At 45.7% G+C, this 27,639-nt stretch overlaps 1 protein-coding gene and 1 long non-coding RNA gene across 5 annotated transcripts in view; one reads left to right on the top strand and one right to left on the bottom strand.

Moving 5' to 3' along the window:
- Positions 1-2,653: 2,653 nt before the first annotated feature.
- Positions 2,654-18,429, top strand: LOC122944753. The gene is made up of 3 exons (XR_006391052.1): positions 2,654-2,801; positions 6,985-7,122; positions 17,996-18,429. It is a non-coding gene; the product is annotated as an uncharacterized LOC122944753 (long non-coding RNA).
- IFT140 (intraflagellar transport 140) overlaps positions 6,394-27,639 on the bottom strand; it is an 88,395-nt gene continuing 67,149 nt past the window's right edge. For all 4 annotated transcript variants that reach the window (XM_044303341.1, XM_044303343.1, XM_044303344.1 and 1 more), the window contains 12 exons: positions 19,838-20,015; positions 18,800-18,990; positions 17,972-18,067; positions 16,621-16,753; positions 16,360-16,503; positions 16,146-16,274; positions 15,163-15,345; positions 11,792-11,998; positions 11,415-11,627; positions 11,175-11,341; positions 7,562-7,703; positions 6,394-6,996 (listed from right to left, as the gene is read on the bottom strand). In XM_044303341.1, the coding sequence (XP_044159276.1) occupies positions 6,796-6,996; positions 7,562-7,703; positions 11,175-11,341; positions 11,415-11,627; positions 11,792-11,998; positions 15,163-15,345; positions 16,146-16,274; positions 16,360-16,503; positions 16,621-16,753; positions 17,972-18,067; positions 18,800-18,990; positions 19,838-20,015 (1,984 nt within the window). In that variant the 3' untranslated portion in view covers positions 6,394-6,795. The remainder of the gene's footprint in view (positions 6,997-7,561; positions 7,704-11,174; positions 11,342-11,414; positions 11,628-11,791; positions 11,999-15,162; positions 15,346-16,145; positions 16,275-16,359; positions 16,504-16,620; positions 16,754-17,971; positions 18,068-18,799; positions 18,991-19,837; positions 20,016-27,639) is intronic.

Here is a 27,639-nt window from a genome sequence, read left to right as displayed (position 1 = left end):
GCACCGTACATCATAGGTTGGAGCACAGGTGTCCGCAATTCAGGTACCTTACCCACTAATGTTACTAGTATATATACCCTGCTATTTCATTCTTTCATACCTCCTGATGAAGCCGCTGAGGTGAAACGCGCGTCGAGGTCCTGCGCTTAGGGCTATTATATCCATCTGGGCTTGGTCATGTCTTCAGGTACGTCCCAGGACAAATGTGTCTATTGAGACATCATTATAGACACTGCCATATACAGCATCCATATTAGGCCTATGTTATTGATCAGGTCATATATATATATTATCATGTGCTGTGCTTAGATTAGGCTGTGGATATTTTGGTACCAGGCACCATATACATATGTTGCTTACGGCTACCAAGGACGTAGGCTGTGGGTCGCACTAACATCCATGAAATATTCTTTGATATAATTGTATTATATTATGCAATTTTCCATTGGGGGGTGTATTATAGATCACCTCCGTGGCATACATTGGATGCCTCTGAGACACCGCATGGACCTGGTACCCGGTAAGTGCTTATTAGCCTTGTGGGGATACATGGCAGTCTAGTGGAATATATGCCCTTTGCTTTTCTGTATACTTTTTCCATCTTGCCCTTTCTCTCTATATTTTATACATAATAAAGTGATATGAATTTGGATATATTATCTCCACTGGCTTTTTTGTTACTTTCACACCTGCGTTAGGTGCGGATCCGTCCTGACTTATACTTTTTTTTTTTTTTTTTACTGAATAATGCAAATGGATCCTTTCTAAACGGATACCAGCGTTTCCGTTTAGAATGGATCTGTTTGCATTATTCCTACCTTGTGCTTATCACCTGGTATGTATTGTGATTGTCCATATTGCCTCTTTGCTGGCTTGAATCATTCTTCCATCACATTATACACTGCTCGTTTCCAGATGTTATGACCACCCTACAATCCAGCAACAGTGGTCGTGCTTGCACACTATAGGAAAAAGCTTTGGCCTAGGCATGCTAATGTCTTTTCCTATAGTGTGCAAGCACGACCACTGCTGGATTGTAGGGTGGTTGTAACCCCTGAAAATGAGGACTGTATAATGTGATGGAAAAATGAATCCAGCCAGCAAAGGAGGCAATATGGACAATCAGAATACATTAGTAAGCGTCTTGTATTAACTTTTTCTACATGATAAATGCTATTTCCTGCAGTGAGTTAACCCCTTTAATACACTGAGTTATCGGTGCTATATGTTTCATCTTTCCCAATCCCACATGCATGCTCGGCTTATGTGCAATGAATGAGGGAAGGGAGATAATCCCCACAGCTCTCTATCTCCCTGAGAACTAAAGGGTTGGGCAGTCAGATTTCTTCTGCCGTCAGGAGAGATTCTGGAGGTCCCGCACCCATTAGCTAGGTGGCAGGTCTCGCTAAATCTGTGGTTTTGGCCAACATTTATCTAATAAATGGCCAGGTTTACTGAATGCTGCCTCTGTTATAACCACCTCTCCTGCACCACTAGGTGGCGCTCATTCATTATGTCTATGGAAGCTTCGTATAATTCCATACTGGACTCAAGGATTGAATATTCCACCCACTTACAAGAAATGGAAAGCAACAGGCATCTAATAAGTGTCTTGTTCTAGAATCTAGGCATAGTAGGGACTAAAGGGACACTCTAGGCAAAATAGACACAGGGGTGGGGGGATTTACCAAGCAAAATGTGCCAGAATTGTGGCTCAAAAAGGATTCACATCGTAGCATGAAATTTGGACGCTTTTCATGCCTTACTATACAATTCTGAATATGGTGTACGAAAGTAGGCACAGCCAAGTGGATCCCTAAAATATAACATAGGGGGTTGTCCCACTTAAGCAAATGGCATTTATCATGTAGAAAAAGTTAATATAAGGCACTTACTAATGTATTGTGATTGTCCATATTGTCTCCTTTGCTGGCTGGATTCATTTTTCCATCACATTATACCTCTCTCGTTTCTAGGGGGTTACGACCACGCCACAATCCATCAGCGGTGGTCGTGCTTGCACACTATAGAAAAAATAAATATGGTGGCCTCTCTGGTCAGCTTGGCCCCAGCCACCTAGTGTCTGTGCTGTGGCCGTAACCCCAACTAAGTGCCTTGTATTAACTTTCTCTACATGATAAATGCCATTTGCTGAAGTCAGACTACCCCCAGAGCTCCAAAACCCCTGCTTCCCAACGGGCATAGAGAAAAGTGAGAAATAAAATAAAAAAATGCTTACTGCTACCACCAGGGGGAGCTATTTGCATAGAAGAGTTATAAAGCTCTCATTGAATTCAATTCCTCCTTCGCTAAGCTCCCCCTAGTGGTGACTGTTCAATGCGATTTACTGTAGTAATTCAGTTCAATATAAGTCGCTCCCTCTCCAGATTCTAACATCTAAAAGCAAAGTTTTGTATTTCCCTCATGTGTCTGTAGCTTTTCCCTCTTTATGTTGTGTGCACGTTACTGTCAACTTTTGAAATGACACCAAGTTGTTCCCCCCCCCCACACACAGAAGCAGCGATGAGCGCGGCAGCCATGTTTGCTGTCGGTAGGAAACCAAACTTCCTTTTTCATGTTGTTTGACTGGATTCTATATCCTGAACAAAGAGTCCTGGGGAAGGAGAGAGGAACTGGCAGATGAAGAGTCACACAGAGGACGCACTATATTAAGCCGGGCTGATCCCATGCGCAAAAAAAAAAGAAAGCTAAAAATACCCGTTGGGATCATCTTCTCACGACTGCACACAGGGCGGCTCCTCCTGGCATACACGCTAATTGGGAGTCACCTTAACTGGAAGGTAAACTACTGGGGCTGACGGCACGCGGCGGCGTGATGAAGTATTGTGTTTAATCAGATGGATTTTCTCCGGTTGTCTCTGCAATCGCTGAGGTTCAGAGGCACAATCAGCGATGATATCCAACTCGCCACTCTCCAGCCGCTGCAAATACCGTCAACTGCAGGCTAAAGAGTTGTCGTTTTGCCACAGGAGACGCCACGGGTTGGCGATCTCTGATGTAGAGACTTTTTCAAGTGGATACGTGATCAGTGTCTCATTGGACGTGGTCCTGACTGAAGGGATGACAGTGCTAGGGCTGAGGACTTGTAAAGAGTTAAGGCTACTTTCAAATCTGTGCTCTTGCGGGATCCGTCAGGGAATCGGCAAAAAATGCATCCGGCCAATAATACAACCGCCTGCATCCGATCAGAACGGATCCGGTTGTATTATCTCCCCAATGAACAAGGCGGATCCGTCACTAAATCCATTGCAAGTCAATGGGCACTGGGTCTGTTTTGTTAGTGTCCGGCGCCATTGACTTACATTGCGTTTCATGCTGGATCCGTCTTGATCAGTATCCCATGACATAGTGCTTGCAGCGCTTTTTTGTGCATTCTGGTGCGCTCCGCTCCGTTCTGTCCCTATTGACAATGAATGGGGACAAAACTGAAGCGTTTTCTTCCGGCTTTGAGATCCTATGATGGATCTCAATATCGGAAAGGAAAACACAGATGTTAAAGTAGCCTAAGGCTTATTGCACACGAATGTGTGCGCTCCGTGGCCATATTGCGGACTGCAATACACGGGCACCGTTCCAGTGTGCATTCCGCATCACTGGATGCGGACCCATTCACTTCAATGGGTCGGCAAATCCGGAGATGCGGAACGGAAGCACGAACGGAACCACTACAGAGTGCTTCATCTGGGTTTCATCCCATACTTCCGTTCCGCAAAAAGATAGAACATGTCCTATCTTTTTGCGGAACGGCCGGATTGTGAACCCATTAAAGTGAATGGGTCCGCGATCTGCTGCCCAGCAGTGGGTGTTCGTGCATTGAGGCCCTGCAGCACGGCCACGGGGCGCACACGTTCTTGTGCAAGAGGCCTAACCCATTCTAGGGATAGTCAGGTATGAAGCTGAGGTGAACTTTCTGTGTAGTGCAGGGGTCAGCAAAATACCTCCCTCCAGCTGCTGTGAAACTACAACGCCCAGTATGCACACTTGCTTGGCTTGTTTCTATAACTCCCATAGAAGTAAAGAGAGGATTCTGGGAATTGTAGTTGCAGAACAGCTGGCGTGCCGGAGGTTGCTGACCCCTGATCTAGTGTGTTATTTTCCATGCAGAATGTCCACTCTAGCTGTTTTAGGCAGAGGCCAGTGCTGGAAACAACAGTTGGTTGGGGTGCTGGGTGTAGAACCCCCACCATTCAGCTATTGATGTCCTTTACTGAGGGTAGACGATAAATATAAGAACAGCACCAATGTCCCTCACCAGAACGTCTCACCGCTGGATCCGCATCCGACATATCCATAATCTTCAAAAATGCTAATCATCAGCATCTCCATCAGTGGTATCTTTATTTATTCAGTTCAGTACAGAAAATGCAACGTTTCGGATACAGTTGCCTAGTAATGCTTGAAAAAAAGCTAAGATATTGCCGAAACGTTGCATTCTCTGTACTGAACTGAATAAATAAAGATACCACTGATGGAGATGCTGACATCTTTAATAAGGGTAGGTGATCATCATTCTAGACCAGAGATCAGCAACCTCCTGGCACTCCAGCTATTCTGAAACTACATTTCCCAGAATGCTTCATTCGCTTCTATGGGAGGTACAAGAACAGCTGAGCAAGCGTGCATGCTGGGAGTTGTTTCACAGTGCGGAAGGTTGCTGATCCCTGATCTAGACCAGTGTGCCTCCAGCTGTTGCAAAACTACAACTCCCAGCATGCCCGCACAGCCGAAGGCTGTCCAGGCATGCTGGGAGTTGTAGTTTTGCAACAGCTGGAGGCCCACTGGTTGGGAAACACTGATCTAGACAATGGAAAACCATTTAAAGGGGCAGTCCATTTGAACATAAATGTGCAGCAGAGAAAGCTGGTATCCATTGGATCCAACATGGCATTGGTCAGGTGACCGCTTCCTGCATTTTGGCACAGGTGCTGAATGTGGTCCAGTGCAGATACCGGAGAGTCTGCTGCCTGTATCCGCGCATGCCCTGTATGTGCCCAGTTACCGTTTCAGAATTAGTCAAGGGCGCCTGGACACACAGTGGCTTTTGCCATGCAGCCAAGGCAGGTTTGGATAGAGGAAACACAGTTTTTTATTCAATGTGCTTCACTGAACTGCGGCAATTCACCGTAATAGCCGACACATGTACTGGAACCTTATTGACATTGTAATTCCACCCTCCACCCTGCGCCTTTGTCTACGCTAGTGCCCATGGGGTGCACATACACAGTTACGCTGCCTCAGTGAAAAGAATACAGAGCAACAGATAATAAAATCCTTTTATATACACTTATATAGAAACAGACAATAAAAAATAATTTAATCATGTAGAAAAAACACATTTCTTACTTTCTCCTTATGGTGAATATTATATAAAAAGTAAGACCTGGGCGTTGGGTTCAATCCCGGGGGGCATGCTAGCGTCTGTGACTATTGATATCGTAAAATTAATCTGACAGAGAAGAACGTTTTCAGATTTTGGCTACTGGGAAACCACTGATTATAGAGGTTTGTGTAAGGGCTCATGCACACGACCGTATGTATCTTGCGGTCCGCAAAAAATACGGACGACTTCCGTGTAAATTCCGCATTTTGCGGAACGGAACAGCTGACCCCTAATAGAACAGTACTATCCATGTCCGTAATGCGGACAATAATAGGACATGTTCTATTTTTTGGCGGAATGGAAATACGGACATACAGAAACGGAATGCACATGGAGTACCTTCAGTTTTTTTTGCGGACCCATTGAAATGAATGGTTCCGTATACGGCCCGTAAAACCCCCCCCAAAAAAACGGAATGGACACAGAAAGAAAATACGTTCGTGTGCATGAGCCCTAAAGCTGTGGCATAACTAGTTATGGAATGACGTTCCCTACCCTGCTCCCTATCGCCGGGTACGGTATTTACAGTTTGGTAACCATATTTTTATTACTCCAATGTATGTATTATAAAAAAATCTCCTACCATTCTGCGTATACAGCTCCGTTGCAGAGCTCTGTCTCTCCATGGTAACAGACTACAAAGTCTGTGTGTTCTAACCCTGCAGACATCTGTAACCCTGGGTTCACACCTGAGCGTTTTACAGCGCGTTCAAACGCGCTGTAAAACGCTTAAGACATGAAAACCAATGCTTCCCTATGGGAAGGGTTCACACCTGGGCGTTTTACAGCGCGTACGAACGCGCTGTAAAACGCCCGACGCTCAAACAAGTACTTGAGCTTCTTTGGGGCGTTTTGACGCGCGTTTGTGGCCATAGGACACTGCAGTCAATGACACAAACGCGCGTCAAACGCGCGTTTACTATTACAAAAAACGCGCATAAAAACGCGCGACAAAAACGCGCGTAAAACGCGCGTTTGAGGAACGCTTAGGTGTGAACCCAGGGTTACTCTCTTCCATCTACCCCCTCGTCTACTGTCTGCAGGTTAGCAAGAAGATAAAGGACTAACATACAATTGCAGGACCAGACTACGTGCACAGGTTGCTGGTAGGATGTTATGGAGACACACGGGTCCGCATAGGATCGGTATTCGCTAAAAAGTGCTTCATTAAAAAAAAAAAAAAAATTATTGTAGAAATAAAAAAATGATTGCAGAAGTACATACCCCTAACAGTATAACTGCATGCCACGACCCCAGTGCTTGATAGGACAATACACCATTAGTCATATTTCAGGCAGCACTACTGGGAGATTTGCTGCAAAGGCCGCCAAAGTTTTTAAGGATACATGTCAAATGTGCAATAAAAAAAAAAAAAAAGTGTGACCTGAAAAGGGTTAACCATCATAATCTATGTCGGGCGCTTCCTCCACCTCCTCACTGTCTTCTACGCTGTTGTGGCGCACGTGCTCAGTAGACTGGTGCGCGAGTGGGATGGAGAGGGCGCGATACACGGCCTCCACTGTGCTCTGCGACACGTAGTAGCTGAGATTGGCTGAAGGTGTCTTGGATCTCATTTCTTCTAGGCACCGGTACGCCTGGAGAGAATATTAAGGATCAGTGTTATTCTATCAGAGGGCAGCATGACGATGGACACTACAAGAAACACAGAGAACCTCCTGCCAAGGGTAATGTGCAGCAACATACCAGGTGATCAGCACAAGGTAGGAATGCTGGGGCCGGGCCTTAAAGGGGTCCTCTCACTTCAGCAAATGGCGTTCATCATGTAGAGAAAGTTAATACAAGGCACTTACTCATGTATTCTGATTGTCCATATTGCCTCCTTTGCTGGCTGGATTCATTTTTCCATCACATTATACACATCTAGTCTCCATGGTTACGACCAGCGCTGCAGAGCACCTATGCATGGTCCCGGCCTCCAGGGAGGCCAGTGCTTAATGTGCAGGGTGGTCATAACCCCTGGAAACGAGCAGTGTATAACGTGATGGAAAAATGAATCCAGCCAGCAAAGGAGGCAATATGGACAATCACAATACATTAGTAAGTGCCTTGTATTACCTTCATCTTACCTGATAGATGCCACTTGCTGAAGTGAGAGAACCCCTTTAAGGGACAGCGAAGAAACTCTGAACGCTGCTGTACCTTCTGAAAGTCTCCTTGCTGTGTGTAATGTTCTACCAGAAACCCGTACACATCGCCGATGCGGACGGCACTCTCCAAATCCGGCTCTTCCAGCAGCAGCTCGCACTGTCTGATGGCTTCTTGCTTGTCTGCGGAGTATGCTCTGTGACGGCGACAAATAACATGGTGTCAGAATGAACCCGCAGCGGCACAGAACAAGGGGGCTGTGTGGCACTGCAACTGGACTACAATACCGGTGATTCCATCACTATCTGATCGTTGGTGGTCTTACTCCTGGCACCCCTGCTAATCAGCTGACTGCTCCAGTGCCATGTTTTAAACTGCAAAGGGTGAAATCTGTGGCAGAAATCCACAGTAGAAACGGACACGTGGCAGATTTAGGGTGGCTGCACACGGTGTGGATGATGCAAAGTTTTTCTGTGTGGATTTTGTGCAGAAAAACATAGTGTAAGGCTACATGCACACGACCATATGTGTTTTGCGGTCCGCAACAAAAAAAAATGGATGACATCCGTATGCCATCGTTTTTTTTTTTTTTGCGGATCCATTGTAACAATGCCTAAAACGGGCAAGAATAGGACATGTTCTATTTTTTTTGGGCGGGGCCACGGAACGGACATACTGATGCGGACATCACACGGTGTGCTGTCTGCATTTTTTGCAAACCCATTGAAATGAATGGGTCCGCATCCTATCCGCAAAAACAATCGGAACGGATACGGATACATTGTTGCAACAGTGATGGCAACTAATTGTCTGTTTGTGTGAATTCCAATATCAACACATTTGCCGCACAAAGTTTCCAACCACGCAATTGTCATTTGTTTTTAGCAAGTTAACTTATCTGTTTTATTCTATTTTGGGGGAATTTATGATATTTTATTATATGTCGCTTTACTGCATGTATTAAAGTAGGTATTACTCTGAACAACTCTTTCTCCGTTTGGTGCCAGATGAAGAGTGCCCGTCTTTACACTAGTTAATACAAATATTGCACATTTTGTCATTATTGCTATATCGATTTTTATAAAATACCAAAACACATAATACATACTTTAGAAATTCCCTCCCAAACTTCCCTGCGGAGAGACGGCTACATCACGGTGCATGGCAGGTACAATGTGACACTATCTGCACAATTGATTGCATAGTCCAGAATGTCTGTCACAGGTCGGAGCCGTAACAGGAGTCCCCGAGGCTCATATCATTTGCCCTAGTACGGATAGTTGACCCCGTAAAACAGTCTCTTGCTAAAGCCCACAACCCTAATCCAGGGGCTTCAAACCATCCCCTGCCAAATACCCAGGTAAGTGTATGGCTATCTTCTTTTAAAATATATTCCTCCTTCACGTCTCAGAATATTGTTAAGTCGGTTTACGTGTTCCCGTTTAGTGGGTGGGTTCTGTTCTATCCAGTGTCTGGCTATCAATATTCTAGCTTGGAAGAGCATTCTTTGAATACTTAGAGACACTCTGCTATCACCTCCGACAAGTCTACGAGACTCTGGGATCTCTCGGCAACTTTATCCGAGTCGTCTGGGCAACTATCCGCAAAACTTCCTTCCAGTAGACCCTAACGCAGAACATTCCCAAAACATATGCATCAGGGAAGCCTCCTCCGCTCCACACCGGGGGCAGCATGAGTTCGTCCGAAGACCTTGTAAGAATACAGGGGTTTTATACACTATGTACTAGGTATAGCTGGGATAATCGCTGAGCCTCACTAAGTGTTAGGCTAGGAGTTAAAGCCAGGACAGCGTCCCATTGCTCCTGCGTTACACCAACGTCCCGTTCCCACTTATCTTTGATCGGTAAACAGCCCGATGAGGTAGATTTATCAAACAGATGACTATAGAGCATAGAAATGAATCCCTTAGGGTCCATTCACACGATCACAATTTCGTTCCGCATTTTGCGGAACGGAATTGCGGACCCATTCATTTCGGGTCCGAACTTCTGGGTCCACATTTCAGTTCCTGAAAAAAATAGAACATGTCCTATTCTTGTCCGCAAATGTGGACAAGAACAGACATATTCTATTAGTGCCGGCGATGTGCGGAATGCAAAATGCGGAACGCACATTGTCGCTGTGCGTGTTTTGCGGATCCACAAAACACGTTACGGACGTGTGAATGGAGCCTTAGAGCTGCCGCCACACATGACCTGTTGGACTATCGGAGGGGAGGCTGACATTTGCATGCCTTCCTTAAACTGCGCCTGTTGTGCATGTCTCAGCTGCAGGAATTGGTAGAGTACAGTATGAGGGAGACCAAACTGTAGTTGTAATTGTGCAAACGGTTTCATAACGCCTCCTGCCTGAATATGATGGAGAAAAAGAATACCCTTTTCTTCCCATGGGGAAAAACCTTCTAGACTAAATAGTTCAGGTAATCGCGGGTTGCGCCACAAAGGTGTATTGTCATATAATCCTTGGAGACCAATCAATTCCTTAAACCTAGACCAGATTTTCGCTCCCCGACGTCAGAAAGCTAGAGCGCCGTAATCTGGTGATACGCGAGCTAGCACATGCGCACTTCGTTCCCTGAGGCTGATGCCAGCACAGGGAAGGAACACTATGACAACACTGCGCATGTGCTAGCTCGCACATCGCGAGATTACGGCGCTCTAGCTTTCTGACGTCGGGGAGCAAGGAGGAGATTCTGAGGATGCGGGGCGGTGCTGGGCTCCTTCACGCTGGACTCATCTCGGGGACAGGACTTATTTCAGGTTAATTTGCATATGTATCAAATCGTTTTTTTTTACACAATCAAAGCACACAGAGCTATGGGGACTGGGTATTGTGGATGTGCTAGCGGCAATCTAGCAACCCATGTCCTCAGCTCTATACACAAAATCCCGGTGACGGGTTTCCTTTAAGTTGCCAAAGAAATGGTCCCCTGTGCTCCCTACCTCTCACAAGTTGCATCTGATGGGGGAGGGGTCTGACAGACTACGTGGTAGGTATTCTATAGAGGAAATATATGACGAAAACCTCCAGGGACCCAATAGGCAAGACTATTCTGGAAAGAGTTATAGGATGTTGAGAAACAAGAATATTTGCGTACGTCAGGATATCGGAGTCTCCACAGATCATGAAGATCCAACTCGCGCAATAGCCTTGCCAATGAGGTTTCCGGGGTACCTGCCGGATTGGGGCCCTGATGGAATTTATCTAGAGAAGGGTCTAAGTACTTATTAAAGTCTCCCAAAATGAGTATCGGCACCGGAGGGCCCCGAAACCAGCTGTCATTGCCTGCCTTATCACATCGCAGGAATATGGTGGCGGAATATACATAGCAATTAGAAAAAAATTGCACTTTATATAAAGAACAGTGCACGCAAACATATCTGCCGTCAGGATCAATTTCCGAAGAATAACATTCAAAGGGTAGAGCCCTATGAACTAGGACAGTGTTTCCCAATCAGTGTGCCTCCAGCTGTTGCAAAACTACAACTCCCATCATGCCCAGACAACATTTGGCTGTGCGGGGATGCTGGGAGTTGTAGTTTTGTAACAGCTGGAGGCACACTGGTTGGGAAACACTGAACCCTCACACGTGGCTGTATCTGGTAAACTATTTGCACTAGTTCATCTACATCTCCGGCAACATTACCTCCGAACCTGGAGGAACCTCTTGACCAGAGTAACCTTGTTCTGCATATCAGACAAGCGTCGTTCCTGCTCCTCTGGGCTTCGCATTTTGGCTTTGGACAAACACTTGTACGCCTCAGTCAGTGCCCCCATGGCCTTCTCATAATTCTGATATTCGTCAATCTCCACCTAAGACAGAAGATGAGGTCAAGAAAAGACCAGGAGCATCTGCCACTCACGGAGAACTGTACTGATCACTCACCTGAGCGCAAGCATCATAGAAACCAGCCAGAAGGTCAAGGGCTCTTCCCTTGGTATAGAAGTTAATGATGTTATTGACAATATGGGGATCTTGCCGCCAATCCAGAGACTGCAGATAATTGGCGGCCATTATGTAGATCTCTTTCTGTCGGGAGACTCCGGCAAAGAACACAATCTTCTCAGTGTCACCTGACTTCAATAAGGACCTCATGGCCTGGTAAAACGGAGAACATAAGATGTCACAATGGTATAGCGAGACCTACTGCTCCTTCATCTCTGTGCACTGAGGAATCCCCACATACCTTCTATACTATACTGGTATTGTGTCCCAGGTGCAGGAATTGGGATGGGGTGTGTATTTTCATCTAAATCTCTTACCTTCATCTTGTTCCCAGCCTGAGTGTATTTCTTGGTTGCAAGATGATAATTCCCTTGTCGCATGCAACAGTCAGCAATGCGTTCGAGAAGTTCCCGTCTTGCTTCCTCGCTAAGCTCCTTGGAGTTTTTGGATACGGTCATCTTTTCTGCCATATCCTCTGTGATAATGAGATTCTGCTCCAGGCACAGCTGCAGGGCATCGTAGTACTACAAGAGAGGAGATCCAACACACATGGAACCACAGGTGGCCTCATTTTATGATGGCTTTAAATTTCCTTCAGGTTTTCCGAATGTGTTTAAAACGTCCATGTCTCCAACGACTACTTAAAGGGGATGTCCTGGGTTCAGAGCTGAAACCCTGACATACCCATATTTTCACCCAGGCAGCCCCCCTGATGTTAGCATCGGAGCATCTCATGCTCCCCTGCCCTGCGCTAAATCGCGCAGGGCACAGGCTTTTTTGTTTACAATAACACGCTGCCGGGCGGTAACTTCCGCCCGGCAGTGTGTTCGGTGACGTCACCAGCTCTGATGGGCGTGCTTTAGCGCTGCCCTAGCTGTTTTACTGGCTAGGACAGAGCTAAAGCCTGCCCATCTGTGCCGGTAACGTCACCGGGCTTCCTGGCAGCCCCATGGAGACCTGGGTCGTCAGCGGAACTCCTGAAAATGCCTTTGCCCCCCGCGATTTAGCGCAGGGCAAAGGAGAGCATCGGAGCATGAACTGCTCCAAAGCTCAAGTCAGGGGGGCTGCCGGGGTGAAAATGGAGGGATGTCCGGGTTCAGCTTTGAACCCGGACAACCCCTTTAATTGAAGTAATCCCAAGTGGATCCTGTTCTGGAGGACTTGGCCACCAATTTATAAATGGGAAACTGTATGGTCACCTGTATCAACCCTTGGCTGCTTTTTGAAAATTAGTTGTCCAGATGGGAAAAGCCCTGTAAGGTCACAATAAATAAAGAGGTTGTCCTACGCAGTGTTGGACTGGCCATCCTGACCACCAGAGGATCCTCTGGGCCCAAGCTCTGACAAAAATAGGACTCCCAGTAAAACAGGGGCCTTAAAGGGTTTCTGTCACCTGAAAAATGGTATTAAGCTAGCTGATATTAGCGATGTGCAGGCAGCGCTGCTCTCTTCCCGCCAGCAGTGTAAATCTCACGCCGTTCAGTATTCGGCGCAGGCGCAGTGAGGGAAGTACGCTTGGTAGCTGCTGGCTTCCTCACTGCGCCTGTGCCGAATACTGAACAGCGTGAGATTTACACTGCAGACACGGCCGGCGGGAGGAGATCAGCGCTGCCTGGCCCTGTCAATCAAGAGAAGAAGGGCGTGAAAAGAGGGGGGCAATCCGAGCCTCTAGGAGCAGGTGCAACGCCTCCCCCCCCCTGCTCCGAGAGGCTAATTAGCATATTATAAAAGTTCATTTTTCTCAATAAAGGCTTTAGGCAGTGAGATGGCGCTAATATAGTTATGTTCAGATGACATTAGCACATCGCTCATGTCAGCCAGCTTAATACCCATTTTTCAGGTGACAGAAACCCTTTTAAGATTTCATATACTCAGAGGGTGTGCCCACAGAATCATTTTCTCTGGTGGGCCCAAGGGAGTTCAGTTCGATGCTGTTCCCACAAAAAATATTCTACCGTTTTCAAACCAGCACCTGGATCTGAATACTTTTGTAATTGCATGTAATTAAACATTTTGCACAGCCACTGAGTTTTTCAATAAAATGTGTCTGTATAGCGCCACCTGCCGTTTTTTATTTTTCTTATTTCTTTGTCCGGCTCACTGCGATGGTCGCACATGCTCAGTTTTATCCTCCAACTGCCTCCTGAGCTGTGATAGGACAGAGCATGGACACGCCCCCTTATCTGCTGCAGAATAGACACTCCCCTTGAGCTGTCAGCTTAATATAAATCTAGCAGAGCAATGAATGGGGAGATCTCTGGACCCATGTGAGGTACAGGGCTGGTTCTAGCTTTGTTAGAAAGAGACTGTCACGTCCTGTATGATGTCTGATTTTCATTTTTTACATTGACCCTTTAAAAGGGTTTTCCAGGCCTTTACTATTGATGGTCTATACTCAGGATAGGCCATCAATATCTGACTGGAGGGGGGTCAGACTCCTGCACCTCTACTAATCAGCTGTTTGGAAGTAGCTCCAAAAGTACAAAGCTCTATCCATTGTCTAGTAGACAGAACCGTGTAGTTCAGGAGCCAAAGCTACCCTGAATCAGCTGATCATGAAGGTGCAGGGTGTCGGACCCCCACCGATCAGATATTGATGGTCTATCTTGAGGATAGTCCATCAACAGTAAAACCCTGAACAACCCCTTTAAGGGTTGAATCAGACACCATTTTTTGTGGCAGTTTTTGAGCCAAAGCCAGAAATGGATCCAGCAGGAAGCAGAAGCAGAAGTCCTTCCTTTATATTTTCCATTTCCTCCCAACTTAAAGAGGGTTTTCCCACAAAACGTTTATGGGATATGAATTGATGTGTCTTTGGCACTGATCCCACCACTGAGGGGGCCTGGTCCCCATTCCTGCTAGAAAGACTGTTTATATATGCAAGGTTTTAATTTTATTTTTTGGAGGGAGGACAACTCGATTAATAATAATTTCAAAGGGCATGTTCCTTATATAGCAATTATTTGAGTGTAATGTTCATAACTTGCTACTCCTATGTCTATAACATAAAGGGGCTGTGTCATCTCAAGCAATGGTGGCATATCTCTAGGATATGCCATCAATGTCTGATAGCTGCGGGTCCCACCTCGGCAATCCCACAGAAATGAATCAAGGGTGGCTGGGCATGCGTTGTCTTCTCTCGTTCTCCTTGTGGGCTCCGTTCTAGAGATCGGTGTGGTTCCCGGAGGTGGGACCTGCACTTACCAGACATTGGTGGCATATCCTAGTGACATAACATCAATGTCTGAGATGAGACAACCCCTTTAAGAAAGTATCTTAGTCTGGGTTTCCACGTGAAGGTTTTTTGAAGTCAAAGCAATCAACGGGTCATTAACGGAACATATAAAAAGGTCGTTGCCTCTTTTTGAATCCACTCCTGGCTTTACGTGGAAAAGTTAAGGGTAGAGACATACCTAAATAGTAGACATGGGCATGATATGGATGAAAAAAAAACATACTTTGGCCTGTAAAACCATGTAAAAGTCATCAATTAGAAAATGGTGCTTAATCGGGGCTAAACCCACGTGTCCGAGAAGTTTCTAGTCAAACCAAGCTCGCACCTTGGCTGGATGAGCTATCTGCGTATCTGCTCTTACATTGGAAGCACAGAGCCAGTGATCAATGGTTGAGCACACTGATCTGCAGTCACGTCATCAGGCAATGTGTTCACCATATAGAAATCATTTACCTTTTTAGCTGCCAGTAGTAATTCCACAGCCTTCTCAAACTGGTTGTGCTGGATGAAGAAATCAGAGCAGCGTGCAAGGAGGGCTGGGTCAGACTTCTCATCTAGGTCCTCAGCTATTAGCTGAAGAGCTCCAAACTGTTCAGTAGCAAACGCCAACTCCAATGCCTTGGACAGATGACCTGACTGAAATCGAGGGAAAACAGAAAAAAAGTTGTTAGAACTTAAAGGGGTTCTGCAGTTTTTTGTTTTTACTGATGATCTATCCTCTCTCGACACCGGGGACCCCCGCCGATCAGCTGTTTGAGAAGGCAGTGGTGCTAGCAGTAGCTCCGCGGCCTTTTCACTGTTTCCCGCAGTGGATAAACCCCATTCAAGTGAACAAGGCTTAGCCATGCCCAGGCCAGTGATACTAGTTGTGACATCACTGGGCCTGCGGAAAACTGCGAGAAGGCAGTGGTGCTACTGCCAGCGCCACTGCCTTCTCAAACAGCTGATCGGCGGGGGTCCTGGGTGTTGGACTCCTGCCGATCAAAGGATAGATCATCAGTAAAAAAAAAACTGCAGAACCCCTTTAAAATTAGGCAAAACTGGGTTTATTTTTGCAACTACCGCTTCCCTTCACACCGCCTTCAAGGTAAGTGAATATTGTCACCAATAGAGGGAGTGTAGTCCTAGTAAACAAAAATTATAAATCTGTCATTTGTAAGCTCCTAAGCTCCCCCTGGTGGCTGTGTTTATCAGAAAAAAATGGAGCTCAGACCTGTATGGAAATGTATACTAAAATTAACTGGCAGAGGATTTTGAACCTATTAAGATGAAAAAATAAATGAAAGGTACATTAATAAATTATACAATTACATTGTTCTAGTAATTGTATAATTACAATTTTCTGGTAAGTAATTTTCCCAGCAGTGTATTGACGGCATTGCAAAAATGTAATAGAACGAAAAGCTATTCCTAGTAGTAAGCAGTCTCAGTTTTACCTTGTGGTACAGCATGACAGCTCTGTCCATTTGCTCTGCCTTCTCTTCATAATACCGAGCTGCATCCATCATATCCTCTGGGGTGCTCAGCAATGCCAGGTTCATGAGTTGGTCATCCAGGTTATTTTCCTGTATGCGGAATTAAGTATTAAGGTCAGAAATGATACTGAGGTTCACTGGATGATCTGGTAATACCTGGAATGGATGCGACTACCTTGCACAGCCTGATGGCGTTATTATAAGCCTGGGCTCTGGTATAGAAATGCACTGCCTGTTTGAGATCCCCTTGGCTTTCGTACTGTCGTGCCAGGTGGTAGGAAGCCGCTAAGTTACCAGTCTCATTGGCGATTTCTGCAGCCTAGAAAGAAAGGAGCCTTTATTTCCCATGAGAGTAGGTGAAGATAGTCTGTATATAAAAAGCAATGTAATGTGAAAGGGTATATTATATACACTTCTACTGTAGTCTCTCTCATACCTTCTGAATGTTACGCAGGTAGCAATGCACTCGCACCAGAGACAGGTAGTCTTGTGCCAGCTCATAATATTTGAGAGCAGTATCCAGGTCCGACTGGCTCTCCAGGTACTGAGCCCACCATTTCCAGAGAATTCTGTATGTGGACAACCAGAAAAAGAAACTGTATAAGTAAAGTATCATCGTAATCTTGTCTCCTGTTTACTGCTACCCGGTGCCAATGCCTGGGAGAATCCAAGCAGGAACAGCAGAAATAGATGGTCAGGTATACAACAGTACATGAAACCCCGGGACAAGCTAATGCAAATTCTGAAGGAGATTAAAGGCTAAGTACACCTTTGGGGGTAATTTCTTTTATTATTGCTCTGTACTCATTTTGAGACAAAAAAAAAGTAAAAAAAAAATTGTGAACCTCTTTCTCTGTACAGCCTTGAGTTTCTCTAGAAGCAGGATCTGAATTTTCTCACTGTTCCGTCAGCCAGCAAAGCTGATGGCTCCTTATCTCTGATCTTATAAACACTCCTTATAGCTTAATTCTTATCTTACTGATAAGAATGTGGCTTAAAGGGGTTGTTGAACCCGGATATAACCTCTTCTTTACTCATTTACTATGTGTGAGTGAAGCCTTGGAGCATTTCCTTGCATCGCACAGGGCAAAGTCTTCTTGTTTACTACCGGTGACGTACCAGGCTTCACGTCACTATGCTAGGCAAAGGCAACGGGGAGCATCAGAGCAAGGAAATGCTCCGGTGCTCCACTCATACATAGTAAATGAGTAAAGAAGAGGTTATATTCGGGTTCAGCTCTCAACCCGGACAACCCTTTTAAATAAGTGTTCATGACCTTTTAGTAATTTATTAGATGACTGGCACAAAATCAAAGTAAAAAGTACAATTCACACAGCTAGAAAAACTGCAGAGACTGGCGGCTTTATTGGGTCTCCTGACCGGACATAGGAGCTGTCAATTAGGAGCAGTGGCGAGTGATTGGGGAGCATTCAGTCCTGGCTACTGTTAGGAGAACACCTTCTGGGAACTTGCAATCCTGGCACCAAAAGGATCATCATCATGCACATAGGTTTGTGTACCCAGCTCTCCCCATTGCCTTCATTGATCTGTCACGGAGGACTATCTGCAAGTGTCAATGACAGACCAAGAAAGCCCAACCAGAAAAATGCATCACCTCCAAACTAACAAATGTACCTGACCAAATTCCAAAACTGTATGTATAGTATTGTGGAATAATCCAGGGACCCTTTCCTGAATGAGATGTCCCTCTATAGAGTGCATCTACACCCCAAAACGTGTCCAGTTCATGCATTTTAGAACGTCCTCCACACAGTTCATTATCTTACTTGTCTTTCTTGTTATTGATGTAGGTCTCTAAGTTCTGTGGGTTTTCCAGTAGCATCCTTGGAACCTCAAAACGGTGGGTGTCTGACTTCTCATAACTAAGGAATACAGAAAGAATAGCTCAACGACCTGTTCTTCGGATCTACACTTCGACCTTATGAATGTTGTCAGCATCTAATAAAGTCTTCCCCTGAGTTTCAGTAAAGGGGTGCTCATCTAGAAAAACTCTAGGGGGGGGGGGTCATTTACCAAGATCAGCGTTTTATGGCGGTCTTAGATTCCCCCCTACACTGCCGTAAGATTTGGCTAATTTATGACAAGATGCATGCTTCATCGTAAATTAAGCGCATCTACGGAAATCCATGCCCCTGGCGTAAAAACTACTCCAGCTCCTGGATGGAGTTGTTTTTCGCCAATATTTACACCTGTTTCCAGGCGAAAATGTTAGCAAATATGCTGGGACTGACCCACCACCACTCCAGCTGACGAACATGGCATGTGTTTTTTCTTTTTACAAATAAACTAGTCGCTAGATAAATGACCCCTAGGTCTCTTGTATGGGTATATAAAGTATATCAGTGTGGTGGCCTTCTCACTGAGATCTCTGTTTTTGCCTCTCATGAAGCTTAGTACTGCTCAGGCTTTGTCTATATATCGCTGAAACCTCAGTACATGGATGGCCAACCTGCGGCTCTCCAGCTGTTGTAAAACTACAATTCCCACCATGCTCTGCTGTAGGTAGTCTTTGCATGCCGGGAGTTGTAGTTTTAGAACAGCAGGAGAGCCGCAGGTTGGCCATCCCTGCCCCAGTACATCATATGGCTACTTACTAGCTGAGTGATACACTGCGGTCTCCCATAGCTTCCAAGTGCTTTGCATAGTGATAATAGGTGGTTCTCAGGTGGACTCGGTCATGGTTCTCCGCAGTCTCGATAGCTTTCTGCCACTGACCCCAAGCCTGGTACAGTTTATTCAGCAGATCGTAACGGTTGCAGGTTTTGTATAGATGCTCTGCGTCGTCCTGCAAAGGAGAAGAGATACTGTACATGGAGAGCACAACCAGCCATTCATCCATGATCTAAGAGTAACCAATACAGCAATACAGACGACGTGGTCAACAGGGGCAGTGGGTGGAATAGGCTTCAGAAATCACCATAGAACCTTATATACTTTCCAGTAGGCCAAGATTCCTTCTGTACCAAAATGTTCTGCACATGTTCTGGTACAAGCCTGATTTGTCTTTACCAAGCATTAAAGGGATTACCCCATGAATCATTTCATACCACAAGACCTAATGTGATTAAAAAAAAAAAAATTATATATATAACTTCTGTTTATTTTTTTGCTTCTAGGCTTTCCTCTGGGTGATACTGGGGAAAAACTCTGAGAAAAATCAGTCTCCCTCCCCCTCTGGCAGCCCTTTCTTTACTTCTCCTGCAAAAGCGTCTTCTCAGCTACACTGCCATGCTACTGCAGAGTAGTGTTGAGCAAACTTGTGTTTTAAGTTCGGCGTCTAAAGTTCGGGTTATCGAAGAATCGCGTTATGGATTCCGCTACCACGGACCATAACGGAATAAAAAATCCATAATGCGATTCTTCGATAACCCAAACTTTAGACGCCGAACTTAAAACACAAGTTCGCTCAACACGACTGCCGAGTCTTCCTTACTGACATTTTTATTGGCTCTGCAGTGGACGGCAGATCACCATGTAGAGACCTTGATGTGGTGACAGTGACTGAGCATGCGTGTCCACCAGCACTCAGCTCATCTGGTGGACGTGCACATCGCCATAACACCCAAGTGGGGCCACACTGTGTGTGTAAATGTCATAACTGTCCATGGAATATGATAACCCCTTCAACCCACCATCATTCCAAGCTGTATCGCCAACATGGCCACTCTGGCTTCTATCTCCGGCTCTTGCTCTGCCTCCCGTAGCGCTTTGGCACCCCTGGCGTGGCCCATTTTTCCCAGGCATACTTTGGCGACATCCAGTCTTCTTGTCTTGACGCACATGCGTGCCATGTTTTCCCAGACGGTTTCACTAGACAAAAATAGGTATATAGTTCAGTGATCATTAGCAGACGGAAAAATGGAGGAGCCTGACAACCAAAATGGCTGCCACTAGAACGTCCTCCGGGGGTTGTCAGGCTCCTGAGTGGTTAATCGGTGTAGATGAGCCACATCCTTCCCCACCGTACACTATTTGTGCACCATATTGGTTGTCCTGTGGGTTTTCCCAGAAATGTCCAGTATCTCCATGGAAAGGGGGGAAATGATGGTGTCACCCCGATTCTTGGCATGGCGTTCTAAGTGTTCATGACATGGAGGAGAAAACACGAAAACACGTACACACAATCCCTTCCCATCAGTAAACTCCTTGCTATTCCCACTATGCTGTAGTAGGAGGATTTCCTGTCACTAAACCAAGAGGAGGGTGCCCCGGCCTGCGAGATACCATGGACATGAATGACAGGAGGAGGCGTGCGGGATCGCAGCGAGGTCAGAACACACAGCATCTGTGATAAACTCAGAAAAATGGGGGGAAAAAAAGTATTTTTTTTCTGGCATGATTAAAAATGATAAAATAAATGGCTGCCGTCTTTCAGGAACAGCGCCACTTCTGTCCATAGGCTGTCTGTAGTACTGCAGCTCGGTTATTTCCACTGTAATGAGGCTGAACTGCCATACTACACATACCTCGTGGAGAAGAATGGCAGCAGCCGTGTTTCTCTAGTCCCATCCGACCACTAGCTAGCGGGTGTCTGTAAAAATGGCACCACATGCAGCATTATTTTCCTGTCAAAATAATCAACGCCTTGGTGGACCCATATAAGCCCCATTTTTAGGCCCCCTGCACATGAATGGATCTGGGTTTTTCTGATCCGCAAATTGCGGATCCACAAAATATGGATGCAGTCAGAGTTGACTTTAATATGTCAGCGGTCTGCATTTTGCGGACAACTATAGGACACGTTCCATCTTTTTGCAGAATGGACATACGGATGGGGAAGGCACATGCGATTTCTGCATCCGTATGTCCCTTCCGCAAAATGCGACCACAGACTTATTGAAACATTGGGTCCACAAATAAAATATGGATGGCACACAGACCGCACCTGTATTTCGCAGATCCATGATTTGCAGACCGCAAAATGGATACGGTTGTGCGCATGAGGCCCAATTGCATCTGGCACAGCATGGTGGCTTCAGTGATAAGGAGAGAAGGGGGGCACCTGTGGCAAAACCTTTCTCCAGGCTTGTGATTGAAAGGAGGCCATTAAAGGGGTTGTACAGAGACTGACACTTTTGAGGGTCCAAATCGCTGGGACCACCATCGATCCTGGAAACGGGGATCTTGTTTCCAAAGGAATGGTGGTCGAGCATGCACACTACTGCTCCATAAGATCTGTACGAGACCACCATCGATCCCAGGAACGGGGATCCTGTTTTCAAAGGGACGGTGGTCGAGCATGCACACTACTGCTCCATTCAATCTGTATAGGACCACCACTGATCCTGGGAGCATGAATCCGGTTTTCAAAGGAACGGTGGTCGAGCATGCACACTACTGCTACATTCAATCTGTATAAGCCCACCACTGATCCTGGGAGCAGGGATCCGGTTTCCAAAGGAATGGTGGTCGAGCACGCAGACTACTGCTACATTCAATCTGTATGGGACCACCACTGATCCTGGGAACGGTGATCCAGTTTCTAAAGGAACAGTGGTCGAGGATGCACACTACCGTTATATTCAATCTGTATGGGACCACCATCGATCCTGGGAAAGGGGGGATCCGGTTTCCAAAGGAACAGTGGTTGAGCATGCACACTACCGTTCCATTCAATCTGTATGGGACCACCATAGATCCCAGGAACGGGGATCCTGTTTCCAAAGGAACGGTGGTCGAGCGTGCACATTACTGCTCCATTCAATCTGTATGGGACCACCATCGATCCCGGGAACGGTGATCCAGTTTCCAAAGGAACAGTGGTTGAGCATGCAGACTACTGCTCCATTCAATCTGTATGGGCCCACCACTGATCATGGAAGCAGGGATCCGGTTTCCAAAGGGACGGTGGTCGAGCATGCACACTACTGCTACATTCAATCTGTATGGGACCACCATCGATCCCGGGAACGGTGATCCAGTTTCCAAAGGAACAGTGGTTGAGCATGCAGACTACTGCTCCATTCAATCTGTATGGGACCACCACTGATCCTGGGAGCAGGGATCCGGTTTCCAAAGGAACGGTGGTCGAGCATGCACACTACTGCTAATTCAATCTGTATGAGACCACCACTGATCCTGGGAGCATGGATCCGGTTTCCAAAGGAACGGTGGTCGAGCATGCAGACTACTGCTACATTCAATCTGTATAAGCCCACCACTGATCCTGGGAGCATGGATCCGGTTTCCAAAGGAACGGTGGTCGAGCATGCAGACTACTGCTACATTCAATCTGTATGGGACCACCATCGATCCCGGGAACGGGCATTCGTTTTCCAAAGGAACGGTGGTCGAGGATGCACACTACTGATCTATTCAATCTAGAAGAGACCGCCAGAGATTGGTTGAGTACAGCGATTGGCTATTCTGGAGATCCTACAGAGATTAACGTGTGCATGCTCGATCAGCAACTCACATGATCTCAGTGGTCGGAGGGATAACTTGATAAAAATGGAGCACCCTTTTTAAATGCAGCATTTATAACTAGAAATCTGGGGGCTGCATTCGAGCAGCACGTCTTCTTCTCGGGACTTGCCAATCGCTGCTGCCTTATGCTTTCTAGACTAGAAGACGTGCAGATCTTTAACTCTGTGTGGCCCAGAGAGAGGATAAGGTGTGTACCCCGCTCTTCCTCTGGACACTCATCACATCAGTAGCTCATGATAACATTTTCCTGCTCTCCGAGTGACGCAGCTTAAAAGGTGGGGCCCATCCCTGTTGGTGAGGGGTACGTGACTGCTGGAGGTTTAAAAGTACACTCCTTAATTAGAGAGGATCCTTCTGCTTTCCTGACATGTCTATTTCAGTAAACACTTGCAGCGTTCATGAAGATCTGGAAAATCTTTTCCTAGAATTGTGCTGTTCCTCTTGTTATTCCTTCTGGAAATGTATCAATAAATAGAAAACTAGGCGTTACTAGTTGGGGGCGTGTTCCCACACACTATCCGACACTGTCCAATCAGTGCTGAGAGTGCCAGACTGTGTAGAGACACCCCCCCCCCACTGACAAGGGGAATGGTAACACCCAGTTGTTAAATTTACTCAAAAAATCCACGTGGCCATGCTGGAAATGATAGAACCTGTCCTATTGTCGTCCAAACAAGAATAGGCATTTCTACAATGGGGAGGGGGGAGCCGAGAAAAAAGTGCGGGATGCACTCGGACCTTATCCGTATTTTGCGGATAAGCAAAATGGATACAGTTGCGTGAATGTAGCCTTAGTCCATGGGGAATTTTGAAACATGGCACACGCTTTTTTTTTTTTTTTTTTAGTTCTGTTTTTTAGTTGTGATGTGTTTTTTTTATTTTATTTTTTTAACCATGCTTTGGCTATGGCATTTTTTTTTCAGGTATTTTCCCCGTACAGCTAAAAAAAATAGCGCCCAGCTCCAATGCCCCGTCTAGTGCACAGATCCCGCTCCAACCACAAGGTAATCTAATAGAAAGAAAAAGGATCCGGCGTCTGATAACAGCCGCTTGGCTGCGCCTTATTTCTTCACACTAAAAATGTCATCACCTCGATCTTTACGCGTTTCCAAAGTATAACACGTTCTTAGCCATAGCGTCAAGTGGGATTCACCCCGTAAACTTCTCAACAAGAATAAAAACAGCTGAAAAAACACACGTGTGAACAAAAAATAAAAAAACACCAAATCAATTTCTGTGTGAAGAAAAAAAAATAACGTAACATGAAAAGAAAGTATGTGCTCTTACCAGTGTATTTTTAACGGCAAAAAATAAAAATAAAAAATTTGCATGTGAAGGAAGCTTACACCCAAATTTTGTACTGATGTTTTTTGGGGGCAGTAAAAACACCAGAGCAAGTGCATCTGCTTTAGGCTACATGCACACGACCGTATGTGATTTGTAGTCCGCAAATTGCGGATCTGCAAAAGAAAACTGATGACGTTCCGTATGGCATCCGTTTGTTTGCGGATCAATTGTAATAATGCTTATCCTTGTCCACAAACTAGAAAAAAATAGGACATGCACTATTTTTTTAGCAGAGCAATGGAACGGACATACTGATGGTGTGCTGTCCGTGTTTTTTGCGGACCCATTGAAATGAATGGGTCTGCATCCTATCCGCAAAAAAAAAACCAAAAACGGAACGGAACGGAAACAAACAACGTTCGTGTGCATGTAGTCTTATATGGCAATCTGCATATTTATGACCCCCCAAACAGTAGCCCAGATTTACTAATGTGACTGCGCCAAAAATTTACCCCCCCCCCCCCCAACATGCTCAACAAGGGGTGAGGCTTTCTGGAAACGGGCAGGACAATACTGGTGGTAAAAATCTAAAAAGTAAGCTGACCAATAGCTGGTACAGAGCCATAGGGGAAAACCAATCAGATTCCACCTTTCATTTTACAGAGCTCCTTTAGAAAATAAAAAGGTGGAATCTGACTGGTTGCTTTGGGCAACTGAGGCTACTTTCACACTGGCGTTTTGGCTTTCCGTTTGTGAGATCCGTTCAGGGCTCTCACACGCGGTCCAAAACAGATCAGTTTTGCCCTAATGCATTCTGAATGGAAAAGGATCCGCTCAGAATGCATCAGTTTACCTCCGTTCAGTCACCATTCCGCTCTGGAGGCGGACACCAAAACGCTGGCCGACGCGTTTTTCTGTCCGCCATGTGGTTCGGAGCAAGACGGATCCGTCCTGACACACAATGTAAGTCAATGGGGACGGATCCGTTTTCTCTGACACAATAGAAAACAGATCCGTCCCCCATTGACTTTCAATGGTGTTCAAGACGTATCCGTCACGGATATAGAAGACACAATACCACTGGATCCGTTCATGACGGATGCATGCGGTTGTATTATTGTAACGGAAGCGCTTTTGCAGATCCGTGACGGATGTGAAAGTAGCCTAAGCCGGTTTTCCTTTGCACCAGGGGTCAGAGAAAAGGGTCTCTCCCTGCACCAGAATTATCATCCAGCCTGAGCCCCGAGATTAATCTGGTGCCGGTCTAGTACGCCATCTATAGGCTTAGTGTGTTCTTCATGCCATTTTTCCCTATAGAGAGCCAAAAAGACAAAAAAAAAACAAAAAACACACTGCCTACTGAACAGAAACACCGGGATCACTGTGTGTCCTGCATTTCATATATGGAGTCATTGGTTTTACCCCCCCAAAAAAAAAAAAAAATGCAAAAAAAACACCACTAAAAACAAAAAAGGCCAGAAAAATGCAAGCAATGTCCTACAAGTGAACCCACCCTCAGTCCCTATTCCAGCGTTTACGGAGCACCTATCACCTCTAACTACATTTATCAATTCCATTACGGTAATTCACCGAAAGCCTGGTTTAAATAAATTATTCAAGTGTTGGAATAGGAAATTCAAAACACAGACGTTCGCAACGGAGTCGCCCTGAATGCTGTGCACAGAAAAACTATAAAAATTACAAAAAAAATACTCTGACACAGAGGATGTTTTCTTCTTTTCCCGTATCCCCACTCTATCTGTCCTTGGATTAAACTCTTATGGAAATAATGACTTCTCATTAGCGCCCTCTTTTGGCTTTGTTCCTAACTGCTAAAAACATCTCAAACCTCTCTCTATTGCATCTTCTTCTAGGTTTGACCTAGAAAGCGAGATTCTTCCAAAACGTTTTTTTGCCAGGTTTTTCTTTAGCCAAAACCAGCAGCTACGGCGGGTGGACCCCCAGGCTGAGGACACAGATAGCCATAAAGGTCTGTCTTCAGATAACCCCTTTTACGATAAATGAGGACACCATCTAAACTTTTACCCTAAATGGCACAAACCGCCAACCAAAGTAACAAAGCCGATTCACCAATGAGTATAGACCAATTTTATGGCATAAATGAATTGAATTATATGGTGCAAACAAATCTGTGCTGGCATCAGAACTGCAATGAATGGAGATTGGGTCCGATCTACCAGTGTTTTAAAGGGCATCTGTCAGCAGATTTGTCCCTATGACACCGGCTGACCTGTTACATGTGCACTTGGCAGCTGAAGGCATCTGTGTTGGTCCCATGTTCATATGTGCCCGCATTACTGAGAAAAAAAGAGGTTTTATTATGCAAATGAGCCTCTAAGGAGCAACGGGGGCGTTGCCGTTACACCTGGAGGCTCAGCTCTCTCTGCAACTGCCGCTCCCTCTGCACTTTGATTGACAGGGCCAGGTGTGATGACGTTTACACTGCCTGGTCCTGTCAATAAAGTGCAGAGAGAGCTGAGCCTGTAGGTGTAACGGCAACGCCCCCGTTGCTCCTACGGGCTCGTTTGCACATGTGGACATGGAACCAACACAGATGCCTTCAGCTACCAAGTGCACATGTAACAGGTCAGCCAGTGTCCTAGGTACAAATCTGCTGACATAAGACTCACTAGGGCATAGATGGATCATGATGCAGTGATTTGCTCTGAGAGTACACCGGCATAAAGGTCCTCCAAATTATCAAGAGTGGCACATTGGGGGAGATTTATCAAAACTGGTGTAAAGGAAAACTGGTTTAGTTGCGCTTAGCACCCAATCAGATTCCACCTCTGAGCTCTGAGAAATGAAAGGTGGAATCCGATTGGTTGCTAAAGTTTTCCTTTACACCACTTTTGATAAATCTCCCCCATTGCTTCGTAAATTTGTTGCATTTTTAAACCAAGAAACGCTGCTCCGCTCTTCGTACGTCAACCCCCGCTTAGAGTTATTTTGCAATTTTTTTAAAAACGTTAAAGTGGAAAATCTGGTGTGAGACTAACATACCTACACCCACTTTCCCAAAGCGTTGGGGGTGGTGTAAATGGAAAAAAGTCACAAATTTTGGTGCAAAATGAGACCAATATTTGTGAGTTTTCTCCACCAGTTTGATACATTCCCCCCTCCCCATGTGTTCAGCCAGTAGTAATAAATCTGCCCTATTATGTGTACAGCACTAAATCAAGTAGGGTATATACCGGGTAAATTAGTTCAGTATATTTACATGATTTTTTTTGCCATTTCTTGCATTTTTCGCTTGCTAGGCAACAGGTATTCCTCCCAACCCAACCGTACAGATATATATGTGCATACTCAGCTCGGCCAAGCATGCCTGTGTCCTCAATGTGGAGAGGGGAATAAGCTCGCGCTAGACACCCCTCGTGGCAGTTCTTCTCCCAGAACAAAGGATCGGGCATGCTGAAATTCAACATCACTTATTGGTGGAGATTCAGGCGGTTGCACCAAAATCGGTAGCTTTGTTTGACTTTGCTCTTAAAGGGGTTGTCATATTACAAAAACCTACCCCTATCGACAGGACGAAGGATAAGTGTTTGATCTGCAGGGGTCAAATACTGTCGATCTAGTGAACGGAGGCCATGTTTCCCTGTGTGAATGGAGCGGCAGAACACGGAACATGTTCACACAGAGGTTTTCGACTGCTGAATTTGGAAACCAAAACCCCCAGGCAGCTGCACAAAGGTTC

Source organism: Bufo gargarizans, chromosome 8 (assembly GCF_014858855.1).
Source record: "Bufo gargarizans isolate SCDJY-AF-19 chromosome 8, ASM1485885v1, whole genome shotgun sequence".
NCBI lineage: Eukaryota > Metazoa > Chordata > Amphibia > Anura > Bufonidae > Bufo > Bufo gargarizans.
This window is presented reverse-complemented; position numbering and strand designations above follow the sequence as displayed.